The 22,859-nt window shown below is 40.3% G+C and overlaps 1 protein-coding gene across 4 annotated transcripts in view; it reads right to left on the bottom strand.

The window, feature by feature from the left end:
- The window catches only part of LOC146630794 (alpha-1,6-mannosylglycoprotein 6-beta-N-acetylglucosaminyltransferase B-like), a 133,469-nt gene that overhangs the window by 21,116 nt on the left and 89,494 nt on the right, over positions 1 to 22,859 (bottom strand). For all 4 annotated transcript variants that reach the window (XM_085354959.1, XM_085354960.1, XM_085354957.1 and 1 more), the window contains exon 9: positions 4,400 to 4,531. In XM_085354959.1, coding sequence (XP_085211085.1) covers positions 4,400 to 4,531 — 132 coding nt within the window. The remainder of the gene's footprint in view (positions 1 to 4,399; positions 4,532 to 22,859) is intronic.

The raw sequence follows: 22,859 nt of genomic DNA, 5'->3' as shown, positions 1-22,859 counted from the left end.
GTGACACCCCAATCGTGTTTGACAATTCTCAGATATTTCTGCCAGCTCCTGCAGCATCCAAGAAGCCAACCAATAAAGTGACAAAGTAACCTGGAGAGTAACGTATCAGTGAGAAAACAAATAAATAAACAAGAAACGACAAGCAGCAGCACGTTGTTCATTCAAAGTTCTGAGGATGAAATTTTGCAGAAACTGTTGTGCTTCTATTTGTAAGTATATCCGAAAGCTGATAATGAATTATTAATAACGAATGTTACTTTCACTCGTCTCTACCCAGTCTTCTTGCATCCCTCACTCCAACCTGTGGCATCACATATCGACCACTCTGAAATGGTGAAAATGTTTCTGCCACCAGATAAGAGGTCCCAAAGGGAGGGGAAAAAGTGGAAGAAGAGGGGATAAGCGTAGGAGTAGCTGAGCTGAATATCTATTGGGAGATCAGAGCACCGGGCTAATCTGGGTTAAACGGTTGCTCAGCGAGACTCGCCAGTCATCTGGGGTGAGGCGAATATGGCAGCATGGTTCACTGTCACCTGCAGTCTTGTGATGTAAATGTGATGTGGGATTATAAGAAACTGGGCATCAGTGGACAACACCACCAACATTTAATAATGAATAGTGCAAGCATTAATTCAAGAGCAACACGTTCTACTGAGTGACTCATTTTTATGTTTGAAATATGGATATACTCAAACCCATAATAATCTGAATTAAATCACCAGACTAATGCGAAACAATAGTAATTAGGAAAACAACATATTCTCCGAGTTGCTCCGAAAATATGTTGCTGTGTCGCAGATGTAATGAGCTACCTCAAGATGCTCTGTCTTTTTTTTTAAATTTTTTAAAATAAAACGATGACTACATCTGTGCTTTGTTTGTGTAATCACAGTGCCATTTTCCCTGCTAAAGCTTAGACCTCACATGCTGCTCACCACATGCCTCCTGCTCATGCAAGGTGTAATAGTGAAAAAGCATCAGACTGCAACGGGGGCTCTCCACAGCTCTGTGAATGCAACTAGTTGTTAGAAGTCAGCTGTTACCCAAGATGAACTACTCATTGCAAAGTACCTAAGAAACCGTTTCTGTGTCCTGTGTAACCCTGCGATAATCATTCTCCTTCTTGTGTTCGGTTGCACTTCTTAGGTTAAGATTGGGCTCAGTTACACTCGTCCACAGATTTTTCAAACAGAGAAGGAGAGATTTGTTACCCAGCTGGCGACCAGCACACAGTTGGTCACTCACTGACCAACCTCAGTACACCAACAATCAACAGTGAGAAATACAAACTACAAAATATTGCTTAAATGCATCTCTCTAAAACCAGTGAACTGCAGAGTTATTCACTAATTCCACCCATTTACCGCAATCAACCCAGAAGCCTCTGCCCACTTTCTCCATCCCAGTCGTTTCCTTTGTTTGTTGAGCTGTCGAGATAAAATCTTAATAAAACAGAATGACGTGTCTAAAACACAACTTATTGATTTTAGATATAATTGCTATGTTTTTTTCTTGTTCTGATTACAACAGTTCTGAAATTTGATTAAATCTTTGAACAGTCATTTACTTGGTTAATCTACTACACTTTTCAGACAAAAAATCACAACTGTTGACTTCATCTACAGTATTATGTATGTATGCATTCGGCACAAATACTGCCCACCCCTATTATAACTGAAACTACAGCACTGACAGTTGCCCATCACTGCCTTTTAAGGAGATTTGTATAAATGAATAGTGATAGAAATTTTCTTGCACCTCAGCAAAGATAGTAATCCTACTGATTATGTGCTACCTAATTGCTCTTTCTGCCTGTATTAGCATTTACAAAAGGGCTCTCTAAAAAGTGCAGGGATTTTAGCAATACCTCCTCATCGACATGCTAACTGCACTGTATAACACGCACACGCACACATACTGGTGGTTTCCTTCAGTTTTAGCAACAATACTTTGTTATTTGTGTTTTGTTGCAGGCCTCGCCCTTGATATCTGCTCCGATCTTGCTCCGTCAAAGCAGTGAATTCATCATGCAGAGGAAATCAATGATGCTGGTCCTATTATCAGATGAGATGGTTTGGATATTACCTTTATCAACTTTCACCATCTTTAACGGCACATGTGCACTGATATACCCTCGAATGTGCGCGAGTTCGCACACAGGAGTACGCGTGACTCCAAACAGCACGCCAGACTGGACAGCACCGTCTTGTTCGGGCATAATTAATGACTGTGGATGTTGGTGGGAACATATAACAAAAGTAATTAAAGGGAGTTGAAGGGTCCCAAAGCACAGAGCACTTGATTAATGATTCCTTTCAGTGCAAGAGACTCAACTAGACCAGACAAGGTGAGAGAGATAGAACGAGATAGAGAGTGGGAGAGAGCGAGAGCGGGGCGGAGAGATCAGGACGGAGTTAGGAAAGGGGGTGGGAGGTAGGTGTTATTGACCTATCCTGCACCTCTGGGGACTGCTGGGTTAATATTAAGCATGAAGCACTGATCCACTAAGCTCAGCTCTCTGGCTTTACAGCAGTATTAATTAATGGCATATGCTAGATATCATTTACCTGAATGCAAATGTGATTGCATTCTTGGGAGCTGTGTGTTAATATGGATCCACGTGGGACTTAATATCCTCTGTTCACTCCTCTTCATACATTTTAAATCACTAAAGTGTATCCTTTCGTGAAAGTGAAGATAGACGTTCCTGCTTCTGTGCCTGTATTGCTGGAACATTCGGATAATTCTTTCACCGCAGCCTCCTGGGCACACAAAAGACTGTCTCCTACAAACACTAAAAGCCACATCCTGTTAGTGGAGGCAGAAATCAAGACTCCACACAGTAATGACGAAGTGAAGAACTGCTGACCTCAGCAAGCAATTAGGTGCTGACTGTCTGTCGGGTGGAAATGCGGGGTTTTGTGTGTACGAGACAACTCACGAGAAGGGAGACAAATGGTGAGAGAGCGGGAGAGACGAAAAAAGGTTGTGTGCAGGGAAAATGGCTCCCCGGCCCACCACTAATCCATTTCTCTCACCCATAATTGGATTTTAAAAATACATGGAGCGGCCCTTTATATGTGGTGCCAGGTTGACTGCAGGTAACTTCTACTCCTCCGTTTTGTGGCATCTTTCTCTCTCCGTTCCGTGCTCCATCTGCGCACCATCGCTGTTTTATCTCGTCCTTACTCTCGTCTCCTACTGTTTCACTTTCAGTTGGCCTCCTACTCACACATGCCCTCTCCATCTTTTATCTTTCTTTGCTGCTTCTTTATGCTGGAAGCCAAAACAAGGAAAGCAAAATGTCAATTGCCGTTATCACATGCAGGGGTCAGACAAATGCCAGTTTAGTGGACCAGAAAAAATGATAGTGGGACAGAGGGTAGTGACTGCAAGCTGTTTTTAAGGAGCTGGAGAGGACAAGGCAAAAGTTAGACTTTCAGTCTTGCTTGTTTCTGAGGCAACAACATGAAAGTCCTCTGAAGATAATGTGGCTTCATATTGCTGTGCTCTGCAGGAATGTGTAGCTAAGTTTCTTTTCTTCTTCTTCTTTTGTTTTTTTTTTTCAAATGCACTGTGGTACTTTAAATTCCTGTTTTGGGTATTTCTTTATGTTTTGTTGCCACGGTCTCATAACTGTCATGGCCTAGTTTTCCAAGTTGTTGAATGTTTGTAACAATGCCAAAAGCCATTAGCACAATTCTTTAACAGCTCAAAAATAACCCCTCTTCCTCTCTCTTCTTCTTTTCATGTTTAATCACCTCTTAACCACTCAGCGAGTCTCTGAGTGCATTCAAACAGTAATAATAAGCTGCTGAAACAGGCTTTGACTGGAAATCGGTGCTCGGATGAACAGATTTTTATGTTTCTGTGGGGTAATTAGTACACGTATGCCAATGACAAGCTTTCAATTTTACATGCACCTCTACTACTGTACTACATGTGCTTTTCATTATTGCTGATGTGCAGGGTAATGGAGCATGACAGGTGATGCTGGTGCCGGCTTGTGAGTATGCATGTTGTGCATTCGACTGCACAGCAACATACAAACTCTAATGTGTTTGACATTTTGTGCACTTTGAGCCTGTTCTACCTGGAAGGGGATGCGTGATTACAGGGACAGCAAGCGTGTTTTAAGTGTGTATGTGGGTGTTAGTGTGCATCCCTGTGTATCTGCAACTGTGTGATTTTAACAGGCCAAATGACTTACAGTAAGACATGTATACCTTATTACCAGCAATGATTAATCTATAAACACAGCCATTAAACTCACAGACAGGCACGCACACACTCCACTACACACAGATAAAGCAACACATATATAAAACAACGAAAAGCGAAGATACTCAATCTCAAAGGCACAACGCACACACACACACAACAATGCAGATCGACTAACTTGTGTTTCTTGAGTGAGAGCCCCATGTGTTGCTTCATCTGCTGCAGGCCATGGTAGTCTGTGTAGATGAGGTCAAAGGGCAATGGACCAGTGAGTGGGCAACTGCCTCTGCCTGGGGGCACGCCGAGGAACCTGCAACACAAACACAAAATACTCACTTTATACAAGCAGAAAAAATGACAGACAGCCAAGACATGAGATTTACACTAAAAAACTTCCCCAAGAGCGCAGGGGTTGAACTTAAGCTTGGATTCATGCATTCATTATTAACTCACACAAAACCATTTCACTTTGCTTTTGTTATACAATAAAAAGTGTAAGGCGAAGATAGTTTTAAAATGGACAAAAGCTGGGTGACTACAATGATGACTGCAGAACCATGTCTATGCTTGTCCGGGAAAGACATTCTCTTATCAGAGTTCACAATCTAATTCCCCGGAGTAACGCAAAAACAAATCTTCGATGAAAGCTGAATTTAAAGGTGTGTTTATTGATCAGATAGTACATTACAGGTGATGCTGGGTTCAATCAAAATTATGCAAGTGGGCACTGGGATGTTTTTTGTTTTTTTGGCAAAGCATAATTCAAAACAAATAGGATGAAAAGCTGAATCTGTAATGACCTGGCTGAACTGTCCACAGAAGCACCATCAGCAATAACAACAGATGGTCAATGGTGATGATGTGTTGAGATTGTGTTGAGAATGCCAGGTTATGCTATACAATAAGCACTTATGTGTGCATGAACAATGATTGCTGTGGTGAAATCCAAACGTCAGCATGTCTGTCTGTTGATACATACACTCCTAGTTCCAAAAAGTCTATTTCAATTACAAGACGACCTTCAAGGCACAAGCACAGGCACACGCAAGAGCACACACAGCACAAACCAAAAGAGAAAAGATGTTTTTTTGCTGTTCACTGTAGTGTGACTTGTTTTCCATCCTTGTTTGACTCTGTTTCAACTCATTGATTGACTTAGAACCTCTCTGCTACTGTGCCAACAGACCTACTATTGGATATTTGACCTGTGAATGGTCTGCTTGCTCTAACTTAGGTTTTACTTCTGTGACAGATGAGGCCGAAGGCTAATGGAGGCTGTAATACAATTTGTACCCCCAGTGAATTTCATCTTGCTGTGCTAGTTTTACATCGGAGTCTCTCTGGCTACAGTACTTATCCAAAGGGTAATTTTATACTGTTGCAAAGCATGGCTTTCAGGAGCTTTGCTGGCAGCTGCTAACTAAAATCAGAGGAGGGTGAAAACATACAGATAAAGAAGCTTGATGCAGTGACTGAATTAAAAGACAGTAAAGCAGAGAATGCAGCATGTGGCTGTTTCATACAGTATTGGAAAGGGTTGGAAGTGTTTAGTCTTTCATTTTGCAAATGAGAATCACATTATTCATCCATCCATTGATTCATCCACTGCTTACTGGGGTCTGATTCACAGGGGCAGCAGTCTAAGTGGGGCTTGGGGGACTTACAGAAGGATAGAGGTGGGGTAGGGAGATATTTAAAAGTCAAATAATGTCGAAAAGAAGTTCATATAAAAAAAAGAGAAATATTTAAATTCTTGTAACTGAAATTCAGTTTCTTTTAGAAGAATAGACCTCACCACTGAAAAGTGATGGTAATAACACCATAATAACCACAACGTAACAATATATGGCGACGTCCTTACAAAGCCACCGTGTTCTGGGTTCCATCATATGTTCAGCAATTGTATTACTCATGCACATGAGCAATACAACTGGGGTGCCTGGCACTTATCAATCCCAAAATATTTATCAATAAAGAGCAAACCTCTTTCCAAAGGATATCCTAAAACGTCAATGGGCTTTTTATTCACATTTCCAATATGTGAATAAAGAGCCAATAAGCCTGTTCATCTGTTAATCGGGCACAGAGATAAAAGCTGAAGTGGCACCATTCTGCAGTATTTTGATCTAGGAAATCATAATTTTCAGGTATTCTGCGCCAGAACACCACCTGAATGTAACCATATTCAGCACAGGTGTGCGGATGTTAACTTGAAAGGAATGAAAGCCGGTGGTGCTGGCGCTGCTTACATTGGCCATATTCTGCAAATTAATTTCACACTGTGTGCATACAGTGTCATGCGATGTTATGATTTGATGATCAAAGAATGTGATTAAAGTTTTCAAAATGGTCTTCAATGAACAATGTTTAACTCTGATCTATTTAACTAGGATCCGTTGTGTTTTTTTCCCCTCCTGTTTAATTGAGTACCAAAATATTCAATAGTCATTTTCTTTTCTTTTTTTTTTCCACCATTGTTTTTGCTGTTGTTGAACTTGTCCACTTCTGGTTATTACCTCCACCAGGGAGATTACATTTTTGGTATCATTTGTGTGTGCATGCACGCTTTATAGGGGGTGTAGGGTGGGGGTCATGTTTACCATCCATTAAGATTTGACTTGCATCCACAAAGATCTTCAGGGTCAATTTAATGATTAATGGTTGAATACAATCAAAAAAGCCTCATAACCCATAAACTATAATTCTTAAGTGTGCTTTGAATTGTCAACATATGCAAAGTACTGTATAAAGATTTCTATGATCTCTTGATCTGAAGGTCAAAGTAATAATAACTGTATACTGAGCTATTTTCAAACTATGCTTCTTACTTCCATTGTTTGCATTGACACCATAAAGGTATATAGGGAATGAAACATGCAGACTCTAAATATCACACTACTCTTTACCACTGACCTCTTCTTTAAGGTCAAACAAGGTCAAACTTTCAAAAACTGTATTTTAAAATTACCACTTACTTTGGTTTAACAGCTTACATCCATTTATTACATTATATATATTATAATATATGTGAGAAAGTGCACAATGAGGGAGGTGAGAAAGGGTGTACATTACCGTAGTAACACAACTGAAATTCATATGAATACAATTCAAGCAAAAGGAAAGAGACAGAAAATAAGGTGACGTGGGGTTGGGTGGGGCAGTGGGGGGTGGATTGTAATCCACCAGCTGAGAAAACAGCAGTATGGTAGAATACAATCAGCTCCTTGGCTCCTCATTTCCCAGCAGCCTGTTTCTTTTATTCTTTCCCTCTAATCCCTCTCCTTTGGCAGCTGTTCAACCATAGCATATTGGCCAAGAGAGAAAATGATTTAGCTGTTCTTGAAATGGTATTTTTTAAATATATCTTTTGTTAGGAAACACTGAAGGACATTTCCACTGGTGATACCACAATGAATACCTGACCGAACGGTTGGTATATTTTTCTGAAACTCAGATGAACCAGATGTCCGTTACATTTGCCCTTTCAGCACCGCTATCAACGCCATAAACTGTATGGTGCAACTCAATATCACTCAAGTACATGTGAATGTACTGCTTTTTTATGGAGCAACAGTGTTTAATACAGAGAACGTGAGGCTTGTGACAAAAATATTCAGGGGTGAAATAGCAATACACGTTGGGCCATTAGTTCAGTAAACTAAAATACCACAGCGCGTTGTTGTATGTGTAGTTGTTCTAAACTAAATGCTGTGCATTGTAGTTTAGTGTTGAATTTTTTCAAATTTAATACTAAACCACAATGCATCATTCAGATTCTTATAACTGTGGTGATTCTTCCTCAGGCTGAGATTGAGGAGATGTATTCATGATGTAAAGTGCTCACACAGGGATCACAACTCCTGCTCCTTTACACGTACACTACTCAGAGGTCAAGCATATGCATTGTCTGGACCTTCACACACATCAGGATGCCCAAAGGGAATTCAGTTATTAAAGACACATTTTTTTTAAAAGAAAGACCAGCAAGTTACTGCAAATGTAATTAAACAACTAGTCCAACTATTCGTACTTAACTTCTCTCTTACACTGGACTATAGTGTTAAAGCTGTAAAATTGCATGCACACACATGGGAGCCTCCACACACACAGCCGCACACATAGAGGATGGCAGCGATCCCAGACACTATTCCAGTGCCATACAGGGCTTCACTGGAGTCCAATTACCCAGGGTCCTCTTGTCTCCTGGCTGGCATCAAGTCAACAAGCTCTTTGAATGAAGATATATACACACACACATGCGCACACACACATGCACTGAAATGACTGCGAGAGGATATTTAACTAAGAACGTTTCCATAGTAATATCTGTTTGTGACTCTGTACAGTTTTTTTATATTAATAAAATAAAATAAAGGCATCCTAATGAAAAATTGTCTGGCATTGTCAAAGCAATTGAAAAAATGGAAATACATCTGCACTGAAGGGATTCTTACGTCAGGGGAGCTCAGAGGGTCTATCGTCTCCTGTGAAGATCTACCTGTGATGAAGCTTTTTTTATACCTCCAAATAAAACGTTTTCATCAAAGCTGAGTGACTCTGGCAAGTTACTGTTGACACTTATTATGCACTGGTCTATACTTTCTTTTTTCTAAAACTGTGATGTCCAAAGTAATGGCAGAACATTATAACTGAAAACAATCTCCTCCTGAATACGCTCATGAATGTTTACTGTAAATTAAATTGTAAGTACACAACCTTATATTTCTGTACACATGTTTTAGCAATTTTTATGCTTGTGTGTGTGTATTACTAGTTATGTTTTCCTGTGTATGGGGTTATATACTGTAGTTACTTCATTCAGTACCAAACGCCTGTATTGATTTCCTAAGGAGCATTTTGGTAGGGTGTTATTAGAGCACAAAAAGCACACAATGAGCAATAACACACAGTGTATTGCTTGTGAAGAGCTGAAATCTTTGCCAATAGGTCTATTACTGCATTCTGTACTGTATGTGTTTGTGTGTCTTTGTAAGGAGATGCAGTCTGCCAATCCTACTCAATGGTTTGTGGTAACTGCAGAAACTGCCACAAAGCTTATTGTCTGTCTTTCTGTTCAGTTCTGTGAACAGCATGTGTAAGTGCGTGTCGGTACTGAACGCTGAGCTATAGTCAGGTTTCGATCCCAGTGTAGTGTTGCAAAAGAAGGCTGTAAGATGATGCGACAAGATGACAATAATTAAAAAGTCAGGCAGTCAAATGTTTAATTCTTCATGGAGCTGCAATGAACACAAGGTAGAAAAAACTGAAATATTTTTCATTCGATAATCTACGTTGATTTGTACAGAGCCCCTCTGATGACATGGTCCAAAAAATAAATAAATTGTGGCCACAAAATACTACTTCGTGGGCACGAAATGGGTATAACGTGTGCACTAAATACTTATTTGTGGCCACAAAATACTACTTCGAGGGCATGAAATAGGTATAAGGTACGCACGAAATGCTAATTTGTGGGCACGAAACACTTGACCGATAACCGTGATCCTTCCCAGGCCCTGGCAGTTGGTTGACAATAAAATCTATCCCGGCGTCCAGGTCGTACTTACGTCTGTAAAGCAACTGGGCTCCCAATATCCTGTTTAAATGTCTCTCCATAATAATGGTTCCTTTCAGTGCCAGGCTTTTCAAAATGCATCTGTAGCTCATTCCCAGCCTAAAATTGTCAGGGATCTGGGTCTGAGGGACCTAGACCTATTATTGTGTATTGTTTACTTCACTGTAAATAAACGCACTGCATTAATCGCACAGAGTTCCGCATGTTGTATAGGTTTAGCCTACTCTTATGCTTATGTCTCTACACAGCTGTCCAATGTATCAATATGATGTGCGCACGTCATCTATTTCGTTGCCACAAATGCGTAATTCGTTGCCACGTTATACCCAATTCGTGCCCACAAATAAGTATTTCGTGGGCACGTTATACTATTTCGAGGGCAGGAAGTAGCATTTTGTCGCCACAATTTATTTATTTTTTGGAGGATGTCATCAGAGGGACTCCGTAGATTTGTCTTATAGTTCAAATTAAAAAAATCTTGGTGTTATATTTTTGCAGACCCATTTGTTTTTTCCTCCCATGATCTTTAATTTCTTGCACAGATTGAAAGCTTCAGTGCAAGTTTAAAGAAGATACACGTTTAATTGCTATATCTGATTCGACTGAACATTGCTGCATTTTCCTTTAATTCATACACCAACTTTTCCACCTCAGCCAAGCATAAAAATATGTTTGCAATATTTAATTTAATTTGTCTTATTAAAACCACACAAAGGTGTTTGATAAAACTCATTTCATGAGGCAAAGATTCATCTCAGTTTGCAAACGGATGTGTGCCTGATTGGATGCATGTACACAGTTTGTAGAAATGCATTTGTCTATGATTTCAGTGACATTTAATTTTTGTGTCTGTGTATCTGTGTGTTTCTGTGTCTGTGTATCTGTATGAATGACACAGAAGTTCAAGGGCATCCCAGTCAGTGCTGACAGCTGATGTCATCTACACTGTCCTGGCTGACAAAGGGTTGGAGAGGGTCAGCAGCGAGATGGGAATGTTAGCAGCTCAAACTGCGAAAAACACTACACACTGTGCATGTGCGTGTGTTTACCATCAAGAAAAAGAAAAAAAGGAAAGAAAAACCGACTGATGGTTGTATTGTTTGGCATTTTGTCCAAATGTACAATGGCTAGTCCACAGTGTACTGCTAAATGCAGGCTATTACCATAAGGCTCAAAGTTATATGTTATACATTTTCTTTAGTTTCTTACGTGAAATCTGCTCTGGCAGCTGTAAGAGACCCTTGTGTCAAAGCCGTTTATCATGATTAAGCTGTGATCTGTGCACACAACTCAAATGAAAACTCATACGGTGAACTGCTCACACATTTATAACTGTGACTGACTATAAACAATTTCAGAGGTGGGCCATGAAAAAATAAAGAGGTGGGAAAAATTTCCTAAGTGTCACAAAAATGTTGCCATGGTGTTGCATAACGAAACATCAAAAAGTTTCATCCTTAAAAGTCTTGGAGTGGAATTTGGTTAAGTTTATCACCGTGACATGATGACAAAATTGTGCAACACCAGCTTGATCCTCTTATGCGTGGACCCTGGAGGCAGCTGCGAGCGGTGTAATGCTCCCATTTTAGGAAGACAAGCCAGCTTCACATGTTACCTCAGTGCTATGAGGGTGTAGGTTTGTATGTATATACCTTATAACTGTATACTGTGTGTTTACCACAGTATGAAATGTAGATGAAATATTGAAAAAAAAGAAAGAAAATGCCAGATAATGTAAATACTGTGGTAAATCAGCATGTTCTCAATTCTCAGCTCAATCAAATGATAGCTGTGCACCTACACACACACACATACACACACGTATAGCATAATCAAACAGTCAAACATCCATGTAATCATCTGTTTCCACATTTGCCTCTGATTACACCCAGGGGGAGCCAATCTGTCTGCATGTGGGCAAGTTTTTCACACACACACACACACACACACACACACACACACACACACACACACACACACACACACACACACACACACACACACACACACACGTGCATACCGTGCAGCACAATCTTTACACACAAGCACTCATCTGCACCCAAACACCATGTGTATACAGCCATGCTAGAAGCAGCTGACAGGACCCAGTTATCAGCCAAGGCAGGGTGCACTAGATAAGGGAGCCTTAGGGCGTCATAAACACCAATGCAGAGAGAGAGTGAGCGAGAGAGACAGAATAATGTAGGGATGGAGGGATGGAGGGATAAATCAGAGATGAAAGAAGGAAGAGGAAAAATTCAACACTCCTGTCATAGATAATAAAATTCTCAGATAAAGAGCTACAGCGGGAAGAGAGAGAATTAGAGACGCTTGGGAAGTGTGCAAGAGAGAAAGATGGGGCAGCAAGGTGAAAGAAGAAAGTGACATGTTAGTCACAAGGGTCGGGCAGTCAGGGAAGGAAAGACAAGAAAAAACAAGTGGGAGTGAGGAAGAGGCTGGATGAGCCGGACGGTGAAGAAAACTGAAAAGGATTTATCCAGGGGACATCAGGGCCTGAGAGAGTGAGTATAAAAGTTGGAAAGTGAGAGGCATCTTACAAGAATATAAGACAGACATATACACACAAATTATTTAATATTTAAATAACAAATAAGTTTGATAATAATACATTATAATAAAAGTAACTTATCAGTACTTTTATTTACATCATTCATTTTATTCCAATACAGCGATCAGGCACAACATTATGACCACCTGCCTAATATTGTGTTGGTCCCCCTAATATATCCCACCACAAACAACAACAACAACAACAACCTTTATTTATAGAGCACATTAAAAGCCTAGGCATACCAAAGTGCTTTACAGAAAAACAATAAAATAATACAGTTAAGAGCATTAATATCAAATATAGTAAGAACAGCAGACAATGTTCACAGTAGAAAGCCACTAATAAAATGGACTGCAGCACATAGATTATAGCAGACCCAGTGCCGCATGATAGAGAACACCAAGAATGAAGGAATAGTAAAAAGTTAATGCAATAGGTCGCAGTTAACAGTCAGCATTTAACGGGTAGAAAAGGCAAGTTCAAAAAGATAAGTTTTAAGGCGTGCTTTAAAAGAAAAAATAGAATCAGACTCCCGAATGCCAATCGGGAGGCTGTTCCATAACTCAGGTGCAGCAAAGGCAAACGATCGATCGCCTCTAGATTTCAACCGAGATCTGGGCTGAACTAACAATAACTGCGAGGATGACCTTAAAGCCCTGGCAGGGACATAAGGGTTTAAAAGTTCCTTAAGATAGGTTGGTGCAGTATTATTGATAATTTTAAAAGTAAGCAGCAAAATTTTAAATTGAATACGGTATTTGATAGGCAGCCAATGCAGCTCAGCAAGAACCGGAGTAATATGGTCAAACTTCTTGGTTTTAGTTAGAATACGTGCCGCAGCATTCTGAACTGTCTGTAATCTATGTAGAAGGGTAGCATGGAGACCAGAATAGAGTGAGTTACAGTAATCTAGTCTTGACGTTACAAAAGCATGAATGAGCTTTCTAAGTCATTATACGGGATATAGTGTCTGGCCCTGGAGATGAGACGAAGCTGATAAAAACTAGATCTGACAACAGCAGACACCTGTTTATCAAGTTTAAAGGAGCTGTCAAACAAGACACCCAGATTCCTGACAGTATCAGAGAAAGAACTAGTAAGAAAGCCAAAGGCATCTTGAAGTTTGGCGCGAAGGGCATTATTGCCAAAAATCATGATTTCAGTCTTTTTTTCATTGAGAATAAGAGTATTTGCCAACAGCCATTTCTTGACCTCACTCATGCACTCACGAAAGTTATTTAAGGATAAAGCGAGATCATCATGTAACTCAAAATAAATCTGGATGTCATCCGCATAATAGTGAAAAGCAATGTGGTATTTCTCAAAGATAGCGCTTAAAGGAAGCATATACAGTGAGAAAAGGGTCGGGCCTAACACAGAACCCTGGGGGACACCACAGCAAACAGGTACAGGGGAAGAGGAAGATGAGGCCAGATGTACCGAAGAAAGCCGATTGGAGAGGTAAGATTTGAACCAGTCCAAGGCAGTGCCCTTAATGCCAACAGAGTGCTCTAATCTTGCGACTAGGATGTTATGGTCAACCATATCAAATGCAGATGAAAGATCCAATAGAACTAAAACAGAAGGACGACCATTATCAGCCATAAGTAAAAGATCATTAAAAACACGAAGCAGCGCTGATTCAGTGCTATGATGTTGTTTAAAGGCTGATTGGAATTTATCATTTATATTATTCTCGTCCAGGTAGGTCTGCAGTTGAAGTAGAACCACCTTCTCAAGGATTTTAGCCAAGAAAGGAAGCTTGGAAATCGGTCTATAGTTGGCAAAATCACTATGATCCAGGTTAGATAAACAGACAAACAGACCCAATACACTTGTCTGTACAAGATGGATAATAATGGTGTGATTAAATGCAAAAGCAAAGAAAAATGCTCAACAGACTGTACACAAAAGATGGATGTAGCCACCATGATGTCACCAGTTGGTTAGTGAACTCCCATTGTGACAACTCAGGTACTGACTGACACTATTTTGGGTTTCTGGAAAAGTGATGTGATGACTTGAATGTAGCAATTTAGACCATAAAATCTCCCAAGGAGTCATAAACAGCTTATAAACAAGGCATAAAAAGGAGACGCTCTACAGATGTTCGTATAACCAAACTTTCTTTTGCAATCAGATAACTATACCAGCTACCTGCAATCGATTGCAGGCAGTTCAACTTTGAAGATATGAAGCTGTCCCCCTTTTCAGGCGGTCTATGCTTGTAGCACTCAGAGCAGGGCACTATGAATGGGATGCTTTTTCTGACAGTTGCACACTAAAAAGAAATGACAGAGAGCGTTTGCATACCTGAGTCACATGATAGGCTTTTTACACTGTGTACAGAGCACAGAGAAGATGAAAACCTCTGTAGGTTTATTCCCAAAACTGCCCACCCCCAACCCCCAACCAAAAAACAAAAGCAAATGCTGTTTCTTCTAACTGTAACCCCCAAAACAAGTCTTTACCATCACATAGCTTTTGTTTGGGGGAAAAACAGTATTGTCATTGATACAATAAATCCTAAACTAGTCTTTCTCTCTCTCTCTCACACACGCACACACATAAACACATCTATTGCATACGCACCCGCTGCTAATAAAATCTGCTCATGCTTTGTCTCCTAAGACGTCAGGCTGCCTGCTTTTTTCCCTTCGTCAGCAAGTTTTGATCTAATCCCGCTAAATCAAGAAGAATAAGAGTCGGCATTGGTTGTGACGGGGGAAGTCGAGGGAGTTGAAAATGCACACGCACCCACCGATATGAGACCAAATAACACACGCGCGCACACACACACGACTGTATGAAAACGCATATGGGTGCTGGGCGTGTAAATAGATATTTTGGCAGGTGTACATATCATTATACTCTCACACATGATGCAGATCAGATAAATCCACTTTGCAACCTGCCACCGGCACTCTGGAAGGAATAAAACACAAGCAGAGTGCCAGTCAAGTGATGCAGTAGGCAGATGCTACTCGCTCAAGTGTGAAGTGAACACACACATATGGATGAATATGTAGGGGCAAACACTCCCACTTGCAAATCATCCAGAGTCAAGTAGATGTGTGGATTCAAGTGCCATTGCCCGTCCTACCATACCCACACAGCATATAAGTGAACTGATTAGTATTATCCCAGCGACAGGACAGAGCACTAGCTGCGAACTAATTTTTACTGAAGTGTGTTGTAGATCGTCGACCTTCTTAAGCTGCATTCAACTGCCTGAATTGAGTTCCAGCTCACGCCTGAAATTAGACTTTGTAACCCACACTGGAGCTACAGACAAAAGGTTTCAGCTTTCAATGACATTTTTCTTATTCAGTACCTGGTGTCGAGCGTGTTAAAGTGTTAATTAACAGGAAGCAGTAGCACTCAGTTATACTGAAAAACATGAAGGAGTACTCTAAAAATGCCTGCAAATTTTTGTTTACTTTCAAGTAAATTTGGTATTTTGCAAGCAGAAATACTCCTCTGTAGTTAAAAAGCTTAAAAATGACAACAGAGAGTCTGCTTCATTGTGATATCCATTTCTCAGTCTTGCAACAATTCTAGGGCTGTTGTTTATTAGTTAGACCAAAAGAAAGAAAAGACACTTTCCTCTGCTGACTTTCCTGTTGCACAGTTACGGTCTGTATAAAAGACTGGCATCATATATGCAACAAATACTGAATGTTTAAAACATTTGATCAAGTCAAAGTTTAAAGAATCTAGTAACATCGTTTATGATCAATTGCCTGCACACTTGATTACATTTCAATCAACGTGGCTCTGTTCTGCATGCTAATAAGCACGTAAACCATGAATGTAACATCCCAGCATTAGCATTATGTTAATGTATGAGACACCGGTTCTAAGGCTCTTTACAGTATTTTTCTCAGATTCTTTTCTTCCAGTATGACATGCTTCAAAAATATAACACAATGCACGCAGACAGTAGTTGAGCATTACCTGTATTGGCCCAGTTCTTAGCAATAGCAACTACTGGCTCAATTACATGCAGGTGAGACCTGCTCATAGGATTTTATGGCATCCCATTAATTAAAAAGAACCTCTATGACATAAAAAAGATGATGATAATAGTATGCGGAACAGGGCAAACATCATTCTCTCAATTCTCTGCACTACACTCTACAAAGTTCATCTATAAACTGCAGCATATGGGTTGTCTGCTAAACCTACTGACCTACACAAGCACCCGAGTCAGCATTAAAAAAAAAAAAACATTCTTGCATCACTTTGAGAATCCGTGAACAATACAATAGAGCTGAATAGATAATTAAGAAAAATTAGCTGTCTCTGCCTGAAACTGTCCACAGTAAGGTAAATGGAAATTTTCTCTCTATTTAATCTAATCTCCTTACATTGTATGGGGTGAAATGCTGGGTGAGAGAAAATGCTTATGAATCAGAGTAAAAGAAAAAGCCATTATTGAAATTTCCCAAAAAAGAAAATGATTTTTCAGGACAAAATGACAGTACAATAGCGGTGAAAAGGAGAGCTGCCTAGGTTACAAGTTGATTCCAATCTACCGTTTTCAGGATTTTAACAATAGAATAAAAACATCCTGAGAAAAAAAGAGCTTGAACGCAGCTTCTGTAGCACAGAGATATTATGGACTCGCATTTCTCCATCAGACAACTTGGGCAAAAACATAGTGTCAGTTTGGTGCTGAAAAGAAGCTGTTGAAGCAGCGTTTGTCTGCTGATGCTGTCAGCAAACACAAAAGGAACTGCCAGCCTGTTTTATAATGGACTTTCTGCCCTTGTGTTCAGTTATTACACAGAACGTGCTGCAAAAACTAGAGTAAGAGAAGGAAGCTAAAGTGAGACAAAGTGGGAAATCAATGACTAAAGTAAAGGTGAGAGAATAGACTGCCATCTATTTAGATTTAGTGAAATCAACACCATTCCTCGCACAGCCTAATTTCAAGGCTGGCTGCCTTAAAATGGCCCAATTCTCTTTTGTAGAGGGCACAGAAATATCAGGTGTACTGACATCAGTTTGAGCCAAGCTTTGACAGCCCATTCCTTTTAAAGCCATTAGGAAGAGGAGATACTGACAGCATCGTTGAGCAAAATGTTTTAGGGTCTCATGTCAGCTCTTAACAACTCCAAGGACACCTCATGAAGTAGGGTATATAGGCACCAAATGTAATTATGCTCAACTTTGCTCACACCTTCTGCTCTCTTTTCGACAAAAGCAGAAAAATCAGGGCTTTAATATAACTCAGAAGCACTGGGAAGCTTGTTAAAATAAAATGTGAATAATAAGATGTGTCTGACCCCATTTTAGCAGTGCTTGGCACAGACATAAGTCTGTGTCTCTGGTTTTAATGCCATTTAACTAACTGGAAGGTTTGAAGATAATATCAAACATCTGAATGGCCCGATGAACAGTAAAGAGTTGACACTGACCTTGAATACAAAAAAAAAAAAAAATCCCTATTATGTAATTAATTACTGAAAAATGTAAGCTGTAAGAATGAGAACGAAGTGATTTTTTCCTTTTTATGATACCCATAACTGATTATGCAACTATTGATATTTTCTTCAAATGGATGACTGTATACCTTCTCAACATAAAAATTGATGACTATGGGCTGGCACTGCAGGTGCTTCATACTCATTTATCAGTAGTGGTCATGCACCATTGCACTAAAAGCCAATTAAAACCCATTATGTGGTTCATAATCTTTCAAGGCAGGGTTCATTATTTCTTTTAAGCCAAGACTGGATTTAGTTTATTTCAGCCACCACCCTACAGCCTCCATGACATTGTGCTAGATCTTTCACTATGGTACTCCACCTTTTTTGCTCTAACTCAGTTGTTTAATAATCAGTATGTATTGTTTTGCACAGACATGTACCAGTGTTAACTAGCTAGTGCTGACCTGTAACCACTAGTAATACAAATTGATACTTAATAGCATCCAGTCTACCTTCAACTCAAGAGCAGCACTGCCCAGAAAACAACATAATAACCACAAATCTAAAACTAACTAATCTTACCATAACAAATGAAGCCTCTGTCGGCTTTCTCTGTTGGTCAGCGAACTCTTCCTACAGGAGTCGGGCAACAAAAGTTGGTGCAACGGTATGTATCAGGCCCCCCTATAGCCGATACTATGATGTAGTCATGTCACCTAGCAACCGCCTACCAACAGGCTAAAATGACCCATTTGTAGCATTCATGCACAAATAACACAAAACTTTAATTATGCATGATGTCATCATTTTGTCTAGCAACCAATGACCAATTTTAGCCAACCTCTATGGTTTAAAAAAAGCAGTGTATCCTTTTTAATATGATGATATTAACATCTAATTTAGCAAATATTCACTATACTAATATAGTCAATTTCTGATGTTTACAGTATAAATATGACATTACATTAAATCATTCAGAATCAGAATAACTTATGAGGTCACGTTTAGGGACCGTAACATAGGCATGTAACAGTAGAGTACATATAGTATATATAGTGAAAAAAAATTATCAACAAAGCAAAATAAAGAAAGTAGCCCAGCAAATTGTGCAAATTGTGTCATGTACTCTGCTTTAGCATTGGCAGTTATGTGAAAACTTGTTTAACGGCCTGTTGCCTGTTTGTGTTGAATATGAGAATGGTTAACTTCGGGTAATGTCCTACCCTTATTCTCTGAACTGCTGGAAGTTTATATGTGAAAATGACTTAAAATGACAATTAAAAAAAGAATAGATGGAACAGTCCTCAAAGCCTGCGTCTGGGGCATTAAACTGACTGTCGTTCATTTCCTGGAGACTTTCTCGAAACACACCAAACTGGCGTAAACCTAGCCTTTGTCAGGGTTCCTGGGTCGGTGACCCAGTATTTTCAGTTCACGTTCACTGTTTATCTTCTGCCTGTTCCACTTCCTGTTTTATTGTGTTAGCCTTGGTCCATGTGCATTATGTTCCGTCCTCTTCCCGTTTATCATTAGTTCATTATGTTCAGCTGTGTACTCACCAGGTTCTAATCTCTCATCACTCAGCCTGTGTATTTATGTCCCTCAGTTCAACCAGTCCAATGTCGTGTCATTGATGTTATTGTGATGTTGTCTCTCCGTCTGTATGTTCAGTTAGTCAGTCAGTGCTTCAGTCAGTCGTCCAGCCAGCCATTTTCTCCCTTTGTTCTGTTCATCCACTCCTTATAATAAATCGTCACCTACCTGCGAGTCCTGCGTTTGGGTTCCTTCTTCCTCGCCTCCACCCAACCGCTGACAGACTTAAGCTAAACCTAACCATAAAACATGCATTCACCTTCAAATTTAATCACTTGCTTCAGGGAGACCTGCTCTTTGTCCCTAAAAGGAAGACGTTCTCATAAAGTAGCTGTGTAAACAGGTTTACTTGCACATGCACGCACACACACACACACACACACACACACACACACACACACACACACACACACACACACACACACACACACCTGTTCTCACCTACACCTCCTTGCTGTACCTGTCTGCCATGCTTTTCATTTTCCTCCCTTTATTAAGACAGAGCTAACTCTTTTGGCCCTGCAGCCAACAGAGACTGACCTCCTTTAGCCTTTGTACGTGTCAGACAACTGAGATCTTTTACACTCCAAGATGGAAACTGCCATTATACCTCACACTGCAAATGGTATCACTCTACCTTTTTCTTGTTGCTCTGTATTTATTATTTTCGACGGGGATTTAAACATCAAAATGTCAATTTAAAGTTATTACTGTTAATATACAGGGAGTGCAGAATTATTAGGCAAATGAGTATTTTGTCCACATCATACTCTTCATGCATGTTGTCTTACTCCAAGCTGTATAGGCTCGAAAGCCTACTACCAATTAAGCATATTAGGTGATGTGCATCTCTGTAATGAGAAGGGGTGTGGTCTAATGACATCAACACCCTATATCAGGTGTGCATAATTATTAGGCAACGTCCTTTCCTTTGGCAAAATGGGTCAAAAGAAGGACTTGACAGGCTCAGAAAAGTCAAAAATAGTGAGATATCTTGCAGAGGGATGCAGCAGTCTCAACATTGCAAAGCTTCTGAAGCGTGATCATCGAACAATCAAGCGTTTCATTCAAAATAGTCAACAGGGTCGCAAGAAGCGTGTGAAAAAACCAAGGCGCAAAATAACTGCCCATGAACTGAGAAAAGTCAAGCAGCTGCCAAGATGCCACTTGCCACCAGTTTGGCCATATTTCAGAGCTGCAACATCACTGGAGTGCCCAAAAGCACAAGGTGTGCAATACTCAGAGACATGGCCAAGATAAGAAAGGCTGAAAGACGACCACCACTGAACAAGACACACAAGCTGAAACGTCAAGACTGGGCCAAGAAATATCTCAAGACTGGTTTTTCTAAGGTTTTATGGACTGATGAAATGAGAGTGAGTCTTGATGGGCCAGATGGATGGGCCCGTGGCTGGATTGGTAAAGGGCATAGAGCTCCAGTCCGACTCAGACGCCAGCAAGGTGGAGGTGGAGTACTGGTTTGGGCTGGTATCATCAAAGATGAGCTTGTGGGGCCTTTTCGGGTTGAGGATGGAGTCAAGCTCAACTCCCAGTCCTACTGCCAGTTTCTGGAAGACACCTTCTTCAAGCAGTGGTACAGGAAGAAGTCTGCATCCTTCAAGAAAAACATGATTTTCATGCAGGACAATGCTCCATCACACACGTCCAAGTACTCCACAGCGTGGCTGGCAAGAAAAGGTATAAAAGAAGAAAAACTAATGACATGGCCACCTTGTTCACCTGATCTGAACCCCATTGAGAACCTGTGGTCCATCATCAAATGTGAGATTTACAAGGAGGGAAAACAGTACACCTCTCTGAACAGTGTCTGGGAGGCTGTGGTTGCTGCTGCACGCAATGTTGATGGTGAACAAATCAAAACACTGACAGAATCCATGGATGGCAGGCTTTTGAGTGTCCTTGCAAAGAAAGGTGGCTATATTGGTCGCTGATTTGTTTTTGTTTTGTTTTTGAATGTCAGAAATGTATATTTGTGAATGTGGAGATGTTATATTGGTTTCACTGGTAAAAATAAATAATTGAAATGGGTATATATTTGTTTTTTGTTTAGTTGCCTAATAATTATGCACACTAATAGTCACCTGCACACACAGATATCCCCCTAAAATAGCTAAAACTAAAAACAAACTAAAAACTACTTCCAAAAACATTCAGCTTTGATATTAATGAGTTTTTTGGGTTCATTGAGAACATGGTTGTTGTTCAATAATAAAATTATTCCTCAGAAATACAACTTGCCTAATAATTCTGCACTCCCTGTAATGTTACAGCTTTATTCATGTTTTAAAACTATTTAGAGCTTTCAGCCCTGGGTTAAGAAGAGAGGTGATGATTAGCGAGCAGCAGTATGGCTTCATGCCCAGAAAGATCACTACAGATGAGATGTTTGTATAGAAAAGGTCAGAAGGAGCTTCACTGTCTTTGTGGATCTAGAGAAAGCCTATGATCGGGTACCAAAAGAGGAACTGTGGTACTGTGCTAATGTTTTCATGGGGAGCGAACAGGATAGACAAGAGTAGTAATGAGTGCATCACAGGGACAGCTCATGTTAGAGTTAGAGAAGTAAGATGAGATGGTTTGGACATGAGCAGTGATGGGACAGTGGATAGACCTGAACAAAGGATGTTGACTATGCAGCTACCAGGCAGGAGAAAAAGAGGAAGACCTGAGAAAAGGTTCATGGACACAGTGAAAGAGGAAATGCAGAGGGTTGGTGTGACAGAGGAGGATGCCAGGGACTCTGTGAGATAGAGGCAGGTGACCTGTTGCAGGTCCCCGAAAGGGAGCACACCAAGAAGAAACAGGTCTAGAAATAAAAAAATGAAACATTTACAAGTATAACTATACCAGCACACACATGATCTCAGAGGTAAATAGGATTTTGCTAAAGCAGCAAAAGAAGCAGAGCCAGCAGTTTGTCCTGTTTGTATTTGCAACACGGCTAATGAAAGAAGTCACCCACGGGCAATAACCATTCTTTCTCTCAGCTCTCCAGATTTGAAACAAAGGTTTTGGGAACCCTTTACCAAAGTGTGCGTTCCACTGCAGTGTGCGTTTAAGTCTCTAAGGGGTTAGAAGAGTAAGGGGTGATGAAATGCTCTACAAATCTGGGAATCTGCTAACAAGCTCATTGATTTGAGCCTTGAAGAGAACAGCTGCAGGGGGTAAGAGAAAGAAACAGAGACACACTGAAAGTAGGGGCTAGACTAATAGACACAGAAAGTGAAAAAAGGTTAGGAGACACAAAACAATTGGATGCAGGAAGAAGTGAGGGAAGTGTTGGTGTCTTTCTGCAAACTCAGACACTTAAAGCGTTTAAAATGGTGCAGCGTGAGCATACGACTCATTTGTATGCTCCAGTTTATAACAAAGCGACAAGCTGACACTCTGTCTCACATACCCCAAGCACAAATATACACTAACATCCCACAAATTATTAATG

Source organism: Diplotaxodon limnothrissa, linkage group LG6, assembly GCF_057381915.1.
Source record: "Diplotaxodon limnothrissa isolate DT_005_m linkage group LG6, D_limnothrissa_male_GT1.1, whole genome shotgun sequence".
Taxonomy (NCBI): domain Eukaryota; kingdom Metazoa; phylum Chordata; class Actinopteri; order Cichliformes; family Cichlidae; genus Diplotaxodon; species Diplotaxodon limnothrissa.
This window is presented reverse-complemented; position numbering and strand designations above follow the sequence as displayed.